This window comes from Pararge aegeria, chromosome 18 (assembly GCF_905163445.1).
Source record: "Pararge aegeria chromosome 18, ilParAegt1.1, whole genome shotgun sequence".
NCBI classification, from domain to species: domain Eukaryota; kingdom Metazoa; phylum Arthropoda; class Insecta; order Lepidoptera; family Nymphalidae; genus Pararge; species Pararge aegeria.
The window spans coordinates 17,343,479-17,364,530 of record NC_053197.1 but is presented as its reverse complement, the minus strand read 5'-3'; the positions used below and the strand labels follow the sequence as shown (position 1 = coordinate 17,364,530).

At 41.9% G+C, this 21,052-nt stretch overlaps 1 protein-coding gene across 1 annotated transcript; it reads right to left on the bottom strand.

Annotated features, from left to right (window-relative positions):
* Positions 1 to 126: 126 nt before the first annotated feature.
* Positions 127 to 18,090, bottom strand: LOC120631811 (DNA repair protein XRCC1). Its single transcript, XM_039901492.1, has 11 exons — positions 17,888 to 18,090; positions 17,436 to 17,543; positions 16,892 to 16,978; positions 14,717 to 14,881; positions 12,442 to 12,580; positions 10,211 to 10,669; positions 8,480 to 8,648; positions 5,778 to 5,953; positions 787 to 1,043; positions 491 to 604; positions 127 to 282 (listed from the first exon to the last, which is right to left on the bottom strand). The coding sequence occupies exons 1-11, from the start codon at positions 17,936 to 17,938 to the stop codon at positions 127 to 129; spliced, it is 1,881 nt and encodes a 626-aa protein (XP_039757426.1). The 5' UTR covers positions 17,939 to 18,090.
* Positions 18,091 to 21,052: the final 2,962 nt, after the last annotated feature.

Genomic DNA, 21,052 nt, shown 5'->3' with positions numbered 1-21,052 from the left:
GAAGTAAAGAAAATTAGGTTCACTGTTTAACCTCAATTCAAGAAGCGTTCGCGAGTTTCACGCGATCGTAGAAGTAAACGTCGGTGGAAATGTCGCATATGTCGGAAATGTTACGGCGCAGTGGAGTCAGCGGGCAACACGGCGGGCCAGCGCGCGCCACAGCCAGGCGGGCCGCACGCGCCGCGCGCCCGCCCACGCGCCCGCCTCCGCCCCCGCCTCCGCCCCCGCGCCCGCCTCCGCCACCACGAAGTCCACGCCGCAGTCCGGCGGCGCCTCCGCCTCCTGCGCACAAAGCCACTGACGCACACTGCTCGCTACGGCCGCACCGGCGGTGCCGCACCGAACGTTAGGGTATCTATATCCTTAACTTTAAATTTCAAAAATTGTATATTCTACAACTATAATTTTGTATAAACAAGAAAGTTCTGTCACTAGGTGCTACATGATTTCAATAATTGCGCCTTATTTGCGAGTAAGCGTGTGTTCAGACCTGCAGCGCCAGGCCGGCGTGCGCGCGCACGTAGCGCGCCAGCAGCGCGGCGCGCGCGGCCGGCAGGGCGCGCGACAGCACGAAGGTGCGGCCCGCCCACGGCGCCGGCAGCTCCTGCGGATGCGATCTGATGACAACGATCACGGATGGCCACCGGAACGATTCATTATTAAGAATGCTATTACCGTTTACAGAACCATAGTGATTTGGATACTTTTTTATACGTATTTCCCTGAAAAATGACAAAAAAATAGGCAGAGCAAGAGCAGGAGAAATGGGTTAACCACCCAGGGCACCTTGATGATGTGGTCGGAATCAGACGCGGGCGCGCGCTCGTCCTCGTCCGTGGCGTCGTCGTCCGAGTGGAGCGTGATGTGCGCGCGCAGGCGCTCGTCGCACACGAAGGCCACGTCCGAGTCGCCGGACGCGTCCAGGCCGACTGGCGCGGGGGAGGCGGCGGGCGCGGGGCGGGGAGGGGAGGCGGTCGAGCCGCGTCGTTGTTTCTTGTCCTGCTGTTGGAGGGCTTTTTCTATTTCGTCATCCGTGTCGCCGTCTGGAAGCAGGTAAGGCTTTCCTAAAAAATAACAACACTACCTAGTAATACCAGGTAGTACCAGGACACATATTATGTACAAACTTAGATATTTGTATATATCACAGAAACTTGTATCACTATTGATATTAGAACGTATTTAACCAGATTGAGCTATATCTAGTTAAAATTCTGACCTGGGGAGACGTACATGTATGGACAACTCGTTATTCAAGTAGTTTGTTTTCGAACAAATCATAAAAAAGAGCATAATAGGTATACTGCGTTCAGGTGCCTATATCAAAGTCCAAGTCAAATATTTTTTATTCAAATATTCACTTTGGATGCGTTGATTATATACAAAATGTGTACATAGCAGTGAGTAGTGATGGCGATAACTAGAATCGTAAACTTAAATCTAAAGCCACGAGGGTTCCAAACGCGCCCTGGTCTAAGAAGAAGCCCACAACAAACTTAGCCGGGTGTTCTTCTTGTTATCATCAGCTCAAATTGTCATTAAAAATATTTAAGAAGCAACCTGGTTAGAGCAATTGTTCACACCCAAGATTTTTTATCGTTTACGTTATCCTTTATACTATAAAAAGATTTTTTTATAAGCTTTCGCTTAATACAAACTTTGGACTTTTTAGTGACATCCCCGAGATATCAACCGGTAATTTATTGTAAAATTATGTACAGTTTCCTTTAAATGAATTGCTTATTTTGTGTAGTCTAGTGTACTGTACTGCAAGTTTATTTTTGCTTCTAACGTTCTAATGATTGCATTCATATTTTCTTTTAAATTTTGATATATTTTTGTGAACATACATTAAATTTTTAAATATGTATTGGCTATAGACTGTCATTATTTTAACATCAATAAATTTATCTCTCAATGACTCTCTCGGACCCATTTTATAGATCGCACGAACAGCCTTCTTCTGCAGCACCAAAATAATGCCAATATAAGCAGCATTACCCCATAGTAAAATTCCATAGGACATAATGCTGTAAAAGTAACTAAAATAGACTAGCCTAGCAGTTTCTGTGACTGTCAGGTGGCGGATCTTCTTTACTACATAGGCAGCAGAAGCTGTTAGACCTGTCACCGAAGCCTGTTAGATAAATTATTTACATGAGGGCCCGATTGAAGTTTAACATCTAACGTTATTCCTAGAAATACTGTAGTATCCACCGGATTCAATTCCTCATTATTAAGTAGTATAGTGGTTTTTACATTTTCTAACCATTCTTCAAACCATTGTTCTACTTTAGCGAGAGAGTTGTTTACATCGTCAAAAGCTAATTCACGTCTATTAATTTTGAACATAAGTGATGTATCATCAGCAAACAATACTATCCCGTGATTGTCCTTAACAAGGTAAGGAAGGTAATTAATTTAAATAAGGAATAGAAAAGGTCCTAATATAGAACCCTGGGGAAAACCAATGATCACAAATGACCCATTATACCGTTTTCCATTAACGTCTACCATTGAACCCTATCGCGCAAATAGTAACTAATCAAGTCGAGAACTACACCCTGAATTCCATAGTGGTGTAGCTTTCTGACTAACGTTTCATGTAGAATACAATCAAACGCCTTAGACAAGTCACAGAAAACACCAAGTGCATCACGAGACTCCTCCCAGGCTTCAAATATATTTTGTATTAGCTCAACAGTAGTTCGATAGTCGACCGACCCCGTGTAAAACCAAATTGTTTAACGTGGAGTAAATCATACTTATGAAAATAGGAAAGTAACTGATTTAAAATAAGTTTTTTAAAATTTTTACTGAAAGTGGGTAGTACTGATATTGGTCTAAAGTTAGTGGGGTCAGGAGTACTACCCGATTTAAACAAAGGAACGATCTATTTTACTATGTTTCATTAAGTCGGGAAACACACTACAGTCTATACATTTATTAAATACTAGCTGACCCGCACAACTTCGTCTGCACCAAATCGTTTTAATATATTTAAAAAAACCTAGAAACTTAATTGCCGCGCTACCTACCAAGTCCAGTTTTATTTCCAAAATATGTTATTAGCGACCCGTCGTCGCCGCGAAACTTCTAAGCGATAGGTTCAATTCGAATAACTTAAAAATAAATTTGCAGAAATATAATCAAGCTTAAATATTTATATTATTTTATTTCTTTCGCATTTATAATGTAAGTAGGATGGTACGCATGCATTTCATCGCTGTCCTATATGCCGTGCAACTTGCTGTTATCTGTGAAGAGTTATGTCCTTTATCTCCGACAATATTTATCAGATCTCCATTAAACTTAGACAGTGCATGCTTGGTAGTATACTCTTTCAAATAAAAAATAAAAAAAGAATTATTAAAATCGGTTCAAATTTAACGGAGCTATGAAGTAAAATTGATAAACTTTTCATCCCATTTCCCGGTAGAAACTTATTGTTTATCGGGATCAATAGTATCCTATATGTTGACCCGGAATACCAGCTACCACTATGCAAAATTTTATTTAAATCCCTTCTGTAGTTTTCACGTGATGCCCGGACAGACAGACAGACAAAAATTAAATAAAATCAGTTTAGGGACTCAGTATCGAATATGAAGCATCCCCCGTTTAAAATTTTCAAAATATATTAAATGTACAGAAATCTTCCAGTTACAGTTTTATTATAGGTATAGATAATATAAACAAGGATAACTTAAAATCCTCTGACATGTACTTTATATATAGTACACGGAACAAAAATACTGCGATTCTTATTTAATAATTCAACTATAAATTTGAGAAATCTGCTTTCTAATTATAGGTCTTGAGGTTTTGTAATAGTTTTTTCATCAAACACACTCGTAACGTGGACCTTATTACTTCTTCATAAAGCTCAAATCCAAGGCATTGACCATTTTTGATTTAGACGGGTAATAGAGATTTTTTTTTTCTAACATAGAGGTTTAATGGGGTTTAAAAATAGTAGGCATTTCCTTAAATTAACAAATATTTATACCTTTTCAAAAAATAAACGTTTATTTTTATCAAATTATTTACAACTCATATTTTATGTTTTAAATATGAAAAAATTCCCTAATTATATTTTTAGTATGCAGCGAACGGTGCTAGCTGTATATCAATTTACCTTGGCACGCGAAAAAAATACCGTCGCGCCATTTTCCGCAGTTAATATTTTTGCATTTTGGTCTAATATTAATAATTTAAAAAGTTAGTTTTCAAAATTAAAAAAAATCAAAATTTATTTATTTCAAGTAGGTTTTAATTAGCACTTTTGAAACGTCAAGTCTGTCTGTTTGTAGTGACTCTACCACCGGTTCGGAAGGCAGATTCTACCAAGAAGAAGCCGGCAAGAAACTCAGCAGTTGCTCTTTTCCAACATCAACAATTTACATTTTAACATTCATTTTTCTATCTTGTGAGGGATGAAAGCGGAGCCGGATGCTTCCAAGTAACCTTGTCATTAAGAAATTCATCAATTGTATAGTAACCTCGCTGTAATAATTTTTTTTAACATATTCTTTAAATTTATGCATTGGTAGGCCCAAAATTACCTTAGGAATCATATTATAAAAGCGTATACTCAATCCCACAAATGACCCCGATACCTTTCGCAGACGATATGCAGATGCCACTAATTTATGACCATTTCTTGTAAGTCGACTGTTTATATCCACTTTTTGTTTATAAAGATTAATATGTTGTCTTACAAATACTATATTATTATAAATATATTGATATAATAGAAGCTACACTACAGTAAGTATATTCCTGTCAGTCTTAAAAATTAGAGATGTATCATCTGCAAACAATACAATGTCGCATGTTTCACTGGCATGGTATGGTAGATCATTTATATACACTAAAATAGAAAAGTACCCAAAATCGAGCCTTGTGGGACACCCATTGTGCTATTTGAACCCTGAGACTTTGCATCATTTATGAAAACCCTTTGGGTTTTATTGCTGAGATAAGAGGCAACCAAATTTAGTGCAACGTTTTTGATACCATAGCGGCTTAGTTTAAGAAGCAAGGTTTTATGATCAACACAATCGAAAGCTTAAAAAGCTTAGATACATCAGAATAAAGCCAGCCCCATGGCGTTCTGTGAACATTCTCAGGCATCATAAACATGTTTTATAAGTTTAGCGCCTGCGTCAGTTGTGCTACGACTAAAAGCCATACTGCTCAGGGTGTAGTAAGTTATTTACATTAAAGTGATATAATAGATGATTTTATATAATTTTTTCAAATATCTTACTAAAAGCTGGTAAGATTGAGATGGGTGTGTAATTGTTTAAATTGGTTATAGTAGATTTAGCTCCACTGGGAATAGTTATTGAGGGCACAAATTGTGAGTGAATAACTTATTTAAATTAAAATCTAGAAAGCGGCCTACGAAACTTTTACAGAGGAAAAATTGCAAAGGTTTAGTTATTTGCTGTACTTTTCTTCGCATGTGTTATGAAAATCGTTGATAACCTATGTCTATTTCTAAAAAATCGTCGCATAATCTACTATTATCGTCTGCCTTGTGCGTGTACTTTGGACCCCTAATGAAAACTAGCAAATGTAAACTATACATTTTGTATAGTTTTAGAAGCCTGGATTGGAACACGAATCCACTGTCGTCTGTATGTTAACCTAGTCACAGACTGCACCGAAAATTTTTTTTTAACTGGGGCCAGGGGACCCGCCCTCCCCGCCCCTCGCGGCCCCCACTCTGGGCAGATTATTCGAAGATGTTACCGGGACAAGAGCCATACCGCTGCTGTGGGCGGTCGGCGGCGCGCGGCGCTGCTGCGGCTCGGTGGCGAACGGGCGCCACGGCAGGCGGCGCCGCCGCCGCGCGCACTGCTCCAGCCACTCGGCGCGCACGGGCCGCGTGCGCGCGCCCGCCGCCCGCAGCGCGCGCAGCTTGGGCGTGCCGGGGAACGCGCAGCTGCAACCCACCGCGGCGCTGTAGTGCGTGCGGGCGGGCGCGCGCGCCGGCGCCGCTACTCACATGAGGTGCGTGCAGTCGGGGCGCCAGTCGCGCGCGCCGGCGCCGCTACTCACATGAGGTGCGTGCAGTCGGGGCGCCAGTCGCGCGCGCCGGCGCCGCTACTCACATGAGGTGCGTGCAGTCGGGGCGCCAGTCGCGCGCGCCGGCGCCGCTACTCACATGAGGTGCGTGCAGTCGGGGCGCCAGTCGCGCGCGCCGGCGCCGCTACTCACATGAGGTGCGTGCAGTCGGGGCGCCAGTCGCGCGCGCCGGCGCCGCTACTCACATGAGGTGCGTGCAGTCGGGGCGCCAGTCGCGCGCGCCGGCGCCGCTACTCACATGAGGTGCGTGCAGTCGGGGCGCCAGTCGCGCGCGCCGGCGCCGCTACTCACATGAGGTGCGTGCAGTCGGGGCGCCAGTCGCGCGCGCCGGCGCCGCTACTCACATGAGGTGCGTGCAGTCGGGGCGCCAGTCGCGCGCGCCGGCGCCGCTACTCACATGAGGTGCGTGTGTTAGGAAATAGGGAATTACAGCACTTTATCTATGATAAACCCGATGATTATATTAAATATATCAACAAATAATAGTTTGTATACTCATTGATAATGTATTGAAAATAGAATAATGGACTTTAGTAGACTGTCAAATAAAAGTATAGGATCTATGGCGGGAGACGCGAGTTTGACAAGTTAGATTGGCGGCAAAGAAAAAGTTAGGACGGATTTAAAGTAATGAATTGAAAAAAGGAGATTAAGTAAAGTATTGTGGATAGAACGTTACAAATTGGGTTGAGATGATTTATAATGGAAACGATACACTTAACGAAATCTTGTTGTGGCGAAACAAGTCGTATGTACTGGTGATGGAGTCGTTAAAAGTTGTTGGTACTATGGTTGTACCTGATGTTGCATCAGATAAGTATATCTCATCCCTTGGTTTATTTAGGTATCATATATGGAGCCCTAGCATAACTTTATACCGACAGTTTATGTAGCAGAGGTTGCTCTATACAAACAACTTGTTCCAAAAGTCTTGATGTTATAAGTGATAATAGTAGTTATGTTTGACCTGTCTTAAAATATGTCTTGTATCAAAGGGCCTAGCGTTATTACATATGACGTTGTAATGATGATGTTGTAATTGTGTTTATAAGTTGTTTTAATTGATTGAATAAAAGAGCAACGGTAGAGTTTCTTGCCAGTGGTCTTCTCTGCCGAAGACAGCATTCCGAACTGGTAGTAGAGTCATTTGAAGGTAACAAGTAATATGAATTATAGAGAAGCCTAATATACAGTATTAGAGTCAGTCCAGTTGTTTTATTTCACTCCTTGGGAAGTCAGGTTTATAGAGTACAGACCCACAACACTGCTCTAAAGCAGGTTGGTGGGCTTTAAAGATTTCTTTTATAAAATGAATACTTTAATAGGAAGGAAGAATAATAGTCATGAGAATAAATGATTACTGCTAAGAAACTAGGTATTTAGCTTCAATAGTACTGTTAATTAATGAAAGATTAAGTGCCATCCTGAACATTGTGGGTATTATAGTGAATAAGTGTATACCTGGGCCTTCCATATCTATATTTTTAGCACGTGCAGTCGGGGCGCCAGTCGCGCGCGCCGGCGCCGCTACTCACATGAGGTGCGTGCAGTCGGGGCGCCAGTCGCGCGCGCCGGCGCCGCTACTCACATGAGGTGCGTGCAGTCGGGGCGCCAGTCGCGCGCGCCGGCGCCGCTACTCACATGAGGTGCGTGCAGTCGGGGCGCCAGTCGCGCGCGCCGGCGCCGCTACTCACATGAGGTGCGTGCAGTCGGGGCGCCAGTCGCGCGCGCCGGCGCCGCTACTCACATGAGGTGCGTGCAGTCGGGGCGCCAGTCGCGCGCGCCGGCGCCGCTACTCACATGAGGTGCGTGCAGTCGGGGCGCCAGTCGCGCGCGCCGGCGCCGCTACTCACATGAGGTGCGTGCAGTCGGGGCGCCAGTCGCGCGCGCCGGCGCCGCTACTCACATGAGGTGCGTGCAGTCGGGGCGCCAGTCGCGCGCGCCGGCGCCGCTACTCACATGAGGTGCGTGCAGTCGGGGCGCCAGTCGCGCGCGCCGGCGCCGCTACTCACATGAGGTGCGTGCAGTCGGGGCGCCAGTCGCGCGCGCCGGCGCCGCTACTCACATGAGGTGCGTGCAGTCGGGGCGCCAGTCGCGCGCGCCGGCGCCGCTACTCACATGAGGTGCGTGCAGTCGGGGCGCCAGTCGCGCGCGCCGGCGCCGCTACTCACATGAGGTGCGTGCAGTCGGGGCGCCAGTCGCGCGCGCCGGCGCCGCTACTCACATGAGGTGCGTGCAGTCGGGGCGCCAGTCGCGCGCGCCGGCGCCGCTACTCACATGAGGTGCGTGCAGTCGGGGCGCCAGTCGCGCGCGCCGGCGCCGCTACTCACATGAGGTGCGTGCAGTCGGGGCGCCAGTCGCGCGCGCCGGCGCCGCTACTCACATGAGGTGCGTGCAGTCGGGGCGCCAGTCGCGCAGGTAGCGCGCGCCCATGCGCAGCGCCGCGTCGCGCAGCGCGGCGCGGCGCGGGTTCACGTAGCCGCTCATGGTCAGCACCACGCCCGCCAGCACCTCGCCCGCCGGCGCCTCGCCCGCGGGGCACTCGGGGTCGGCTGCGGAGGAACTTCATTATACTTGTCCTATTGCGTCCCCTTTGCGTTTGTGTTGTATGTACATGTCCCCGATTTGCTTGTGTGCGATGGCACGCTAACATTTTTGAATACAGAAGTGGCATTGCAGCGACCGTGTTTCCCGCATCACTCGAGTTTCCCGACCTAACACTTTGTATGGAACGAAGTGTACGCGTACGTTCTCCGGCCCAACTATTTCACACTTCGGCATTTATAATTTTCATGACAAAGTTTAAATAAAAACAAACCGTCTTCATTTATCGGTATCGATATTAATTTGTAACTAGAAAAAAACATAAAAATGATAGCGTGAAACATAGCGAATTAATATTGGGAGCAAAGACCGAGGACCGAATCGAAGTATCCAAAATATATCGTGAGCAACTGCTTAAATCATACCTAACATCTACTGAGTGAGAACCGTAACGCAATAGTGTTCTAAAGATAAAAACGCATAACGCAACGCCCTCTAAAAAGATGGGTATATGATATCCATATTAAGACACTATAAACGTGCTGGTCAAGAGTAGCAATAGACAGAAGTTACCAATGCCAAGTTACCAATTATTGAAGTCAAAATTTAAATCACACCTTGCATTGTAAATTCGGAACATTCCAAATTCATCAATAAAAGGAATAAAATCCACGGACTTAAGACTTAAAACCGAGGCATTATCCACTTTCCAGGCTTTCGGAACCACCCAGGCAGTCAATTCGGATTGGTGATGCAGATGTCCAAGTGAGAATTCATCTCAAATACTTTAGTTTCGAACACTCCGAACGCTCGGTTACCCGAATACAAAAAGTAGCAGGTGCAATGCACAGATTGCTGCCTAACCTCCAAAGTAAGAAGTCCGACAATTTTACACAGAAGTAGTGAGATCAGAAGCCATTTACGGGTTGCCATTTTGGTCAACCAACAAACCTGAACCAGGTAATCACTGGGCATGGCAGTACCTGTGTGGGATCGCGAGGCGATTCCGAAATGTCATTGTGGGGGGAATCGGGAGACACCACAACATATCCTAGCGGTGTGCTCTGCTTAAGAACTAAGCCACGCTGGGGGTGACCTTTCTCCCTCAGCGGTAACAGCAACAATGCTGGCGGATGAAGGATGGAGCATGAAGAGCGATGGCCTCCTTCTGCGAGACGGTCATGGCCATGCCGAGCGCGATCGAGAGAGAGAGCCAATCCGGTTAGGGGTAATGGCAATCACCACCCCGTCCTCTCAGTCTGATCAGTAGTCCCAGATGAAGGGGCATCGGCTCGTGTCGGCCAGAGTGGGAGCTCTTGACGTTAACCAACGTTGTACTAGGGAGGCACCGGTGCGTTCTTAGGTGATTTCCCAAATATGGGAGGATTGTCACCAAGGCGGTTTTAGTGCGAAAAATCTCACATAAATAGCATTATCTACTCTGAGGTCGGGTATCTCCACAAAAAAAATGTTCTAAAGGGACATATTCATAGGATAAACCAGAGTTACTTTGAATGATTACTTTGCATCAGGAAAACATTTTGGAAATGGATTAAAAATAAAAACTTACCTTCTTCAGATCTCTTCCGTTTCTTGTGGCCGGCCGTTGCGTTTTCCGGATCACGAGCAGTATCTGTCTTTTCAGGTAGCTTATTGTTGTCTGCATCTTTTGCTTCATTAGTTTCACAGTCGTCAAGACTTGGGGCATTGTCGCCGCGAGCGTCAGTGTCTGCCCCATCGGGAGAGTCACCGCGGGCCGCACTGGTGCTGCCGCGCCCGCAGTGCTGCGGCCCCGCGTGTGGTCGGTTGCGACTGTCGTAGTGCTGTCGCACGAGGCGGTCGATCTTGGCGTGGGGTCGCGCGTCGTCGGCGGTGTAGAGCAAGCTCTGCTTGCTGCGGTCGGCCGTCCGCTCGTCGCAGCTCGAGAGCCGCTTGCCGCTGGTTTTGCGGATGGGTGTTTTGGTGAGCTTGGTGGACTCGTCGGCGATATTCTTCAGCGCTAGCGAAGACGCCTGTCTTATTTGTGCATCTGCGGGCAGTGCTGAAAATATCTTGTGACTTCCTATACCCGGACCGAACTATCAATCTACCAATAACTTATCGGGAATACATTCTAGATACAAAATATACACACCGGCATATTGAGCGGAACGTTTCATTTGTTTTGCTTAAAATGAGATCACATTAAGGACAGATTTTGCGAGTAAAGGCTACTTGTGAAAAATGGTACATTATGGAACTTTTCATGTAACCGGGAAAAGTGAAAATTAATATTAAAATAACAATTAATTAAATTAGAAAAATGGTGACTTATATCGCACATGCTTTTATTAAAGTTTCCATCGGTCTAGGCATACTGAGAATGATGTTATCGATGGTCTCCTGGGATAGTCTCCGCCATTCCTCAATGCGCTCCGCGATTCGCAGTTCACCCACGTTAGCAGGAGCTGCAATTCTGGACTCAACTTTTATTTTAAGCAAGTCCCAAACGTACTCTATTGGGTTCATATCCGGTGATCGCGCCGGCCACTCCATAACAGTGATATTCATATCATTAAGATAACTCAAGCGGTATGCGGCCGAGCATTATCCTGCATAAAAACAAAATCTTCACCGATATATGGGGCAAACGGTACGACATTTTTTTCTAAATTGAATGAAATTGATATTCCAAAACTACTTAGTAGAATTGGTTTTGTTTGTCCAAAAAATATTATATCTAGGCGAAAATCCCCTCCATTTTTTTGCCCTTAGTCAGATCAAAATACGCTCTTAATAGTTATATTTATAGAGCCACTCAAAGCTATAATAATAATTTCTCGGATTTAGATTTATTTAATCTTACTCTTGCTCAGTTAAAAAAACATCTTTATTCTAAATTGTAACTTCTAATTGTTCTACGTAAAAGTACTACTTATGTTTTCACATATCCACTTTGATGGATATTGTTAATAAGGTTAATTAAGGTAAGGGTGGAATTATTTACATTATCTGTCAATAATATGTGTTTTTTTCTCTCGAGCCCATGTTCTAAAGTTTCATAATTAAGTTATAAGTTTGCTGTCAATTTTAATGTATTCGTTAGATTTATTAGCGGCTACTTAATTGGTGTATGTGTTATTTTCTTTGTACTAATTTTAAGTATTAAGTATACTGTTTGGGCCTTAATAAATAAAATAAAACTTCTCTGATATAGCGGTCTGCAGTCAAACTCCCTCTGTCAATTACTACCAAGTCTGTGCGAGCTCCCAAACAAATGCCCGCCCGAAACACTATTGATCCACTACCGTACGCAAATACTACACTGTAGTTGCAAAATTTATCTGAATGTACCGTTCTCTTTTGCGTCGTATATTCTTCGCCTGCCGTCAATTTGATTTAAGAGAATTCTGCACTCTTCACTAAACATTATCTCGCTAACTCTATTGGTCCGCGTTCCAAAGTCGATGTTCCTGAGCAAAAGTTGTATGTTTGATACAACCTTCGCCGATCTTTATGAAATTTGGCACAAAAATAGAATAAGGACATATGAAACTTTGTAAACTGAAAATGCACAGGCGTACAGTTTGAGGATGATTAAAAAGTGTTATTTTTAAACGGCTCAACAGCGAAACGGATCTTGAGAAAATTAACATTGATATTGCTGCAACATTTTAAGTCTGGTTAAATTAACTGTTCCTACGCGATTATTTAAAATCCTAAACAGTCAAGGCACAAGCTAGATATAAATATCCCGTCCCGCATCGCGCAGAGATACGTGCGTGTGTGGTCGGTGTGTCGGGCGGGGCCGTGGTGGCGCACCTGTGCCGTGCGGGCGCCGGCGCCGCGCGAACAGCTCGCCGGGCCGGAACTCGTCGTCCGACGAGCCCGCCTCGGCGTCCAGCCGCAGCGGCGCGGGCCGGGCGTCGGGGCTGGAGATGTGCACGAACGCTAGGCCGAACTGGAGCAATCGTTTAATGAAAATTACTTTATTTTTCACACTTTTGACCAGATTGTTAGTTTGGAACCATCTATTAAAGTCAAAGTCAAATATTTCTTTATTCAAATAGGCATATAGATGGCACTTTTGATGCGATGATTATGCACAAAATGTGAGTAGTGATGGCGATAACTAAAATCGTAAACTTAAAACTAAAGCTACGAGGGTTCCAAACGCGCCCTGGTTTAAGAAGAAGCCCACGACAAACTTAGCCGGGTGTTCTTTTTGTTATCACCATCTCACATTGTCATTAGAAAATATTTAAGAAGCAACCTGGCTAGAGCAATTGTTCAAGCCAAGCCAACAACCAAGCTTTTTTATCGTTTACGTAATCCTTTATACTTTAATAGGACTTTTCTATAAGCTTTCGCGTCATACAAACTTTTTGAACTTTTTTAGTGACATCCCAGTAATTTATTGTAAAATTGTATACAATTTCCTTTAAATGAATTGCTTATTTTGTGTAGTCTAGTGTACTGCACTGCAAATTTATTTTTGCTTCTAATGTTCAAATTATTGCAATCACATTTTCTTTTAAATTTTGATATATTTTTGTAAACATACATTAAATTTTCAAATATGTATTGAAAATTTATAATAACTATATATATATATATATATATATATATATATATATATAAGATAACTAATTTTCCTTTTTGTATACCATTAAAATTGTACTTGTTTCTTTGTGCCTAATAAAGTATGTTATTGTTATTGTTATATTATTATACTTGTTGTGATAAATGACAAACAATATCAACAAATCTTTGCAAACACTACGGGTAAGGTCAACACGCAAATTATGATTGGAAATTTCGATTAATAATTGGTTGGATAAAGAGGTTTCTATGCGCTGTTCTCCAAGTGTTTCTGTAAATTCTGGTCTCTTTTTATTATGCCTAGTAATTTATGTCATAACCAGACGCGTTCCAACCGTTCTTTTCATCAGAAAAAAAATATGCAATACCAACAAACAATTTATTAGAATGGGAGCATAAAACAGAGTTCTACAGATCCATTAAGCTGTAGGAGAAATACCTTGAGTATTTCTCCTACTGGCGTAGGTTTCGGTGAAGTAAAGAGGTGTATTTTTTTTAAGATATTAAAATAGTGTACCTTATGTTCGCTTACTAAAATTTGAACACAAAAAATTTCGCCACAGAAGCAATATTTACTTTAATCCACTATTCAACTCAGAAAAACAATAATTAACTTCAACTAGTTACTAATCAATAATCATGAATCTGTCAACTAGTTGTAACGCAAATAATAACACGCGTGAAGTTGTACGCTACGCGTATACGCTCGCTGGTCATCTTCACTAACTTCAACTCGCAATCTGGCATTTGATCTCCATACTAAATTATTAAATAATCTAGATCGTCTCTGCTACATAAATTGAAATTTCTATGAGTGAAAGCAGTAAATTAAAAGCCCCATGGCTGGTTGCTACCACAGAGTCTACCTGGCAGAGTAACGTAGACAAACAGTATTTACATTATTGAACAAAAGTTAAAACATTGTGTTAATTATTTTGTTAATTTCGTATCGGAATTTAAAAGAGATATTTATTGTAATGCAAGCCCGGATTTTCGGCTTGTATGTTAGTACCACCACTGCATATACTGTTTGTATAAAATAATGCTATATATAATACCTAAATAACCCAAAGGATATAAGAGAAATACTTATCTGATGCAACATCGGGTACCACCATAGTACCAACAACAACTTATTTCAATTCCATCACCAGTATATACGACTCTTGTTCCGCCACAATCATATTTCATTAAGTATATCGTTTTCATTATAAATCATCTATTCTCAATTATTAGTAACGTTATTAGTAACGTTTTATCACCATTCTTTTCTTTTCTCACTTATTTAACTTTTTTTTCCCACCAATCGATCTTGTCAAACTCGGGTCACCCGCCATAAATCCTATACTTTTCTTTGATAATCTAGGAAAGGCCATTATTCTATTTTCAAAACACTATCAATGAGTATACAAACAATGGTTTGTTGATATATTTAATATAATCATCGGGTTTATGATAGATAAAGTGCTGTAATTCCCTATTTCCTAACACGCACCTTGCAGTGCTTGTTGTAAGGCTGCGCGCACACGAGGCGCACGCGGTCCCAGCGCCGCGAGGCCGCGCCCGCCAGCTGCGCCGCGCCGAACGAGCGCACCACCTCGGGCCGCGCGCCGCGCCGCGCCTCGCCCGGCGCCTGCAGCACGCAGCTCGGCACCAGCACCTGCGAGCGCGACCGGCGTGCGATCATCGGGAGCCTACGACGGTCTAAGCCTCTCTCAACCTCTCTCAGCCTTCATAAGGATGTAATGTGATGTAGGTACAAGGGTGTACCCACTAAAAATGCAATAGTTTTTTAATGTTGATATTTTAATAAATAATGCAACTACTACTCTCGTCTTAGAAAAGTACTTAAGCTTTTATAAATTGATACTGACTTTCCAGAGGTTAAAAGAATGTATCTAAACATATTTAATAGGTCGAAGTTGCTATACTTTTGATGAAATAATGATAAAGTTGTTTGGAAGCAAGGTGCTGAAGCAGTCTGTGCTTTCATCTCACACAAGATATAACAATAATTGTTAAATTATGTTAGAAATGAGCAACTATTGAGATTATTGCCAGCTTCTTCTTGGTAGAATCTTCCTTCCCAAGTGGTAGTCTCTACAATCAGGCATACTTGACATTTCAAAAGTGCTTATATAAGGTCTACTTGAAATAAATAAGAATTGAATTTTTGGAATATGGTTTGACACAGCTGCCGAGGCGACCTGATCTCCTAATGAGAACTTATGCTGCCAAAATCATGCATATTTTAATGAAAAAAATTCGATTTTTGAATCCAAGGTACTACATGAGGTACTAAATTCAAAATTCATTTATTTCAAGTAGGCCTAATATAAGCACTTTTGAAACGTCAAGTCTGTCTGTTTGTAGTGATTCTACCACCGGTTCGGAAGGCAGATTCTACCGAGAAGAAGCCGGCAAGAAACTCAGCAGTTGCTCTTTTCCAACATCAACAATTTAAATTTTGCATTTTAACATTCATTTTTCTATCTTGTGAGAGCTGAAAGCGGAGCCGGATGCTTCCAAGCAACCTTGTCATTAAAAAATTCATCAATTGTATAGTAACCTCGCTGTAATAAATGTGTTTTAACAAATTCTTTAAACTTGTGCATTGGCAGGTCCAAAATCACCTTAGGAATCATATTATAAAAGCGTATACTCAATCCCACAAATGATCCCTGTTCCTTACGCAGACGATATGCAGATGACACTAATTTATGAACATTTCTTGTAAGTCGACTGTTTATGTCCACTTTTTGTTTATAAAGACTAATATGTTGTCTTACAAATACTATATTGTTATAAATATATTGTGAAGCTACAGTAAGTATGCCTATTTCTTTAAACTTCTCACGGAGGGATTCGCGTGATTTAAGTTTATATATTGACCGTACAGCTCTTTTCTGCAATATAAATATAGTTTCGATATCAGCTGCTTTACCCCATAACAAGATTCCATAGGACATAACACTATGAAAGTACGCAAAATAAACTAGCCTAGCTATTTCAACATCAGTAATCTGTCTAATTTTTCTGACTGCGTAGGCAGCCGAGCTTAGTTTACCCGCTAGTGAATCTATATGGGCACCCCACTGTAGCTTATTATCCAAGGTCACGCCCAGAAAAACTGTGGAAGTCTCTATTTTTAGTGTTTCACCATTTATCATTATATTTTTATCAATTTTCTTTACATTTGGTAAGATAAATTCGACACACTTTGTTTTTTTTGCATTTAAAGGTAAGTTGTTAACTGTAAACCAGTGCGACACATGCGACATAACACGGTTTACTTCGTCAGAGTTATCTTTACTCCTATCAGTCTTAAAAATTAGAGATGTATCATCTGCAAACAATACAATGTCGCATGTTCCACTGACATGGTACGGTAGATCATTTATATACACTAAAAATAGAAAAGGACCCAAAATCGAGCCTTGTGGGACACCCATTGAGGTATTTGAACCCTGAGACTTTGCATCATTTATGCTATACATAGATATGTCTATATATTATGTTCTCTCCAGAAACAAAACCTAAATATAATTACCTCAAACCTTAGTGCCTTAGATTTATGAAATAGATAACATATTTAGTAGCCACACAAAGGTTTTGTTTCAAGAATAAAATGACTGGTTGCAGCAGCTAAAAAGCCAATAGAGCTAAATACCTGAAAAGGTTCATTGGGAGTCTCTGACAAGCCCACCAACACTTCTATCAGAGCGACATGAAAGGCACCAATTGTTATTGAGTCAATCTGAAATTAAATCATTTATTTAAATGCCGGCTTCTTCTCTGCAGAATCTGCCTTCCAAAATGGTGGTAGTATAACAAGCAAACATACTTCATGTTTTCAAAGTACTTATAAATTAGATCTATTTGAGTTAAACAAGTTTTGAATATGAATTCATTCCATAATTCAAATGTCTACCACCATATTATGGTTAAATACATTGAATCTTCTAAAAAAACTTTGCCAACTTATTTTTGGCACAGAGTTAGTTGAAAGGAGAAACATGAGCTACCTTTTTATCTCTGAAAAACCAGCAGAATTTGTAAAAAGCCCTAATAAACATGGACGAAAAAATCAGGCAGCTAATTAGTCAATACTTCTTAAAAGAGACAAGAGATGGACAACAGAAAAATACCACCGTCATAAACTATCGTCCATCTATTGCTTCTTTTATAATGTTTCTACAGGAGTGAAACAGTACCTTGCAAGCATTCTTCAACTGCAACACAACTGAGCAAGAAGATTCTCCTACATTACAGAGCCACTTGCTCTTCACATCTGGTAACAGCAGGTTGCTGGCCGGGTTCTCCTGCCAACATATTGTAACATTATGTATGGCCCATATTAGAACAACAGGTAGCTCAACAGGAAGCCAAGAAACAATCGTGGACTAATTAAATTTCTTCAAGTTTAGGTAGGTGATATCTTTCATCACTACAGGGCCTCAGGAATCAGGCTGCATCAGTCATTCAACTGGCATCTGGCAAGTTCCAGCGCGGAGCGCCACTTGCACGGTTTTGGAGGGACTTTTAAACTTTAAACGTCTTACTGACTACAGCTTTGTTTACTTGTCCCGAACCTATTTGAAAAATATTAGGAAATTTCAGGATCGTTTCAGCGGTTTAATCATGAAAAAAAAAACAACTAACTTACCGGGTCTTCACTGCTGAAGCTCACCACATAGTCAATCTTTACAAGAGGCATAGTTATATATTTCTAAAATTTCATAATATAAATACGCAAGTGTTTTATATATGAACATACTAAGTATTGTAAAAGATTTAAAAGAGTCAATTTTAAGAAGATTTGTTTAACATTTTCATTTTTAACACGTTTTCACACTGATTATAAACAAATATAAGAAGGTTGAACCTGACTCTATTTTTTTTTTTTTTTTTTTTTTTTTTTTTACGGCCATGGATTCAAGTCCTTTAAGGCCTCCCTGACTCTATGTAAATAAATAACCACCGACACATGTAAATAACATCGACACTCATAGATTAAATTTTACCTTGATTTTACCTACTGATTGTTATTTACCTAAATTTTTTGCGGGTTCTGTTTTTTCGGCTTTGAGCCTTTGATGAGGACAAGTTACCATAACAACTCATGAACTTGTCTTCCTCCTCAATTCTCATTAATAGTTATAAGCGTAGTGTTGTATACTCATTGAATTTATTTTTATTTGCAATTTTCTTGCCAGAAAATTGACTGAGGACCACGAAAGGAGCGTTAAAATAAAACAAAAAAATAAAATTTTGTAAATATAGTTATGACACTATAGAACATTACAACATTTTACAAGAGAAAGTACGTAGGTATATGACAATAAATACATACTTAAACTGGTTATTTTCAAATTTTAAATCTACATATTACATTAATGAAGTTATTTAACTGTACCTAGTTAAAATTATTATACTAGATAAAATAAATAGCCATACTCTTTACGTATTTTTTACTTATTAACTAATTACAATAGTATTATAAAAGCTTTTTCTTTATTTCTGTAATTGTATAAGTATTGGTACCGGAATTAAAAACTCTTAGTTACTTATTTATTTCATAGCACTTACTCTTTTATTTAATTTATTTTATCTACTTTGTATATTTGTTATAAATTAAGTGGTGTCGGGGTGCCAATTTAGAAACGATAATACCTATAACAGTGTGCGCCGTGCGATCTAAGACACCTTTAATAATATATGTTTTGAGTCGGGATTATAAATAAGCCTTTTTAATGTCTCGTTTTAAGATCAAATAATATGTAACCTATAAAACTTTAACCTAAAAGACATAAATATACGCATCACAATTTTTTAACACTCGTCGCTGGTAGCCTTAATGAATGACTTTATATTTATGAATTCTAATGATGACAGGTTCTTGAGGTTCCCGCTGGCGCGGAGCCGGTGTTACCGCGGTGGGCTTCCGGTAGGAGAAGCCGCCATGTTTGTTGGGGCGAGCGTATACTACCAGCGAAGAGGCCTCGTCCTCGTACGGATCGCGAGCTTTGCTGTGTTTGGGTGGTGCGTCCCGCTCGGGGTAGACACGTTCGTAGCCCACGGACTCGTGTCGCACGGGCTCGTAGCCCACGGACTCGTGCCGCACGGACTCGTGCCGCACGGACTCGTGCCGCACGGGCTCGTAGCCCACGGACTCATACCGCACTGGTTCGTAGCCCACGGACTCGTACCGCACAGGCTCGTAGGCGTGCTCCACGTGCGCGGTGTCGTAGGCGTACAGGTCGGGCTCGGGGCGCGGGCGACGCGCGGGGCGGCGCGCGCGCGGCCGGGGCGCCGGCGCGGAGGACAGCAGCTGCAGCACGGGCACGGGCGCGTGCAGCGGCAGCGCGGCCACGGCGTAGGGCTCGTACTCCTCGCTGGAGCCGTCGGCGGCGTACACCGTGTAGGCGTTCCTGCGGAAGGGTATCAGCTGTCCGACTGCGCCGGGCGAGCCCGCGCGCGCGCATGGCAGCAGCACTAGGAGTGAGATCTGAAAGCAATGCATTATAGCTCAATAAATAATCTTTTATTTAATTAAATTTTAATATTCCGTATCATTCGAATGCTATTAATATCTTTTTCTCCACATTCGCTTTTGAGAAAATTTTGGAGAACTCTCAGGTTTGAAGATTTCCTCACGATGTTTTCCTTCACCGTTAAAGCAAGTGATATTTATTTGCATAAAACCAACTTAGCATCGAAAAATTAGAGCTGCGTGCCGGGATTCGAACTCAGCCCCCCAAAAGTAACGCTCAAGTCCACTAGGCTATCACCGCTACTACAAATAGGTATCTAAAGGTAATTTAAGAAACAATCATTATCTAATTTATAAAATGATAGCTTTCCAATAGGCACACTTTCAAGGTGATTAACTATAATAATTAGGGTAGGTATGCAGAAAAAATGTATATTATTGGTATAACATAAACGATAAAAACACTTGGGTATAAATTTTTGATATGCTATAATTACATTCGTACAGTTGCAATGATAACATTGTACATTGTGTGAGATGGTAATAACAAAAAAAAACACGCCTAAACAAACTGCTAGATTCTTAGAGTAAGGCTCATTTGGAACCCTCTTAGTTTTAGTAATAATAGCCACACAATAATAGAAAAATCATTTATGAAACGAGTCAGAGCCGAGTGTTAGAACTTGTCGCTCCTGCTCCGCACTGCACTCACCAGGTAGTCCATGGCGGGTGGGCGCTCGCGCTGGCGGGTGCTGGGCGACTGAGCGTCCCGCAGGCCTATTTGCCGGCCGCGGTCGCTTTCATGCAAATCGCCTTTTACTGAAAACGCGCTCACTTAATTATTACATAGTTCCTTCCTTTCCTTTCAGCGTTATCAATTACTAGTGCATGACATTTCCGATCATATTATTATAAACTCACTGTTATGTAAACGTGGAAATTTAACTTAAACTTCACAGGCAGTCTACAGTTTCTTTGAAAGGGATAATCTTTAAAATCGATTTTAACGAAACTTCAATAGGCAGGTATATGACTAAACAGGAAGTCAAGTAAGCTTCTTTTTATTGAAGTTGAAGGTTAAAATTTAAGAGGGTAGGTCTCCTAAGGGAGCTTGAAATATTGAAAGTTCTAAGTTTTCGAAGTTTTGAGGTCCACTGCTGGTATTTTATGGTCTGGTAAGGACATCCAAAATCCACGGTCTAGTGTGTCGGGTTTACAGCAGTTCCCAGCAATTTATTTGATGTCGCCGATAAACCTCGTTGGGGGTAGACGTTTACCGGTGCGGATCGCTATTCCTGCACCCTGGGATCTTAACATTCATCGGTTCTCCGAGTTATG

Coding starts and splice junctions, on each gene's coding strand:
- LOC120631811 (XM_039901492.1), bottom strand. CDS start 17,938: ATGCCTCTTGTAAAGATTGACTATGTGGTGAGCTTCAGCAGTGAAGAC. Junction 14,882..16,891: donor CTCCCAATGAACCTTTTCAG/GTATTTAGCTCT, acceptor TCGCGCTCGCAG/GTGCTGGTGCCGAGCTGCGT. Junction 12,581..14,716: donor CTTACAACAAGCACTGCAAG/GTGCGTGTTAGG, acceptor CGATTGCTCCAG/TTCGGCCTAGCGTTCGTGCA.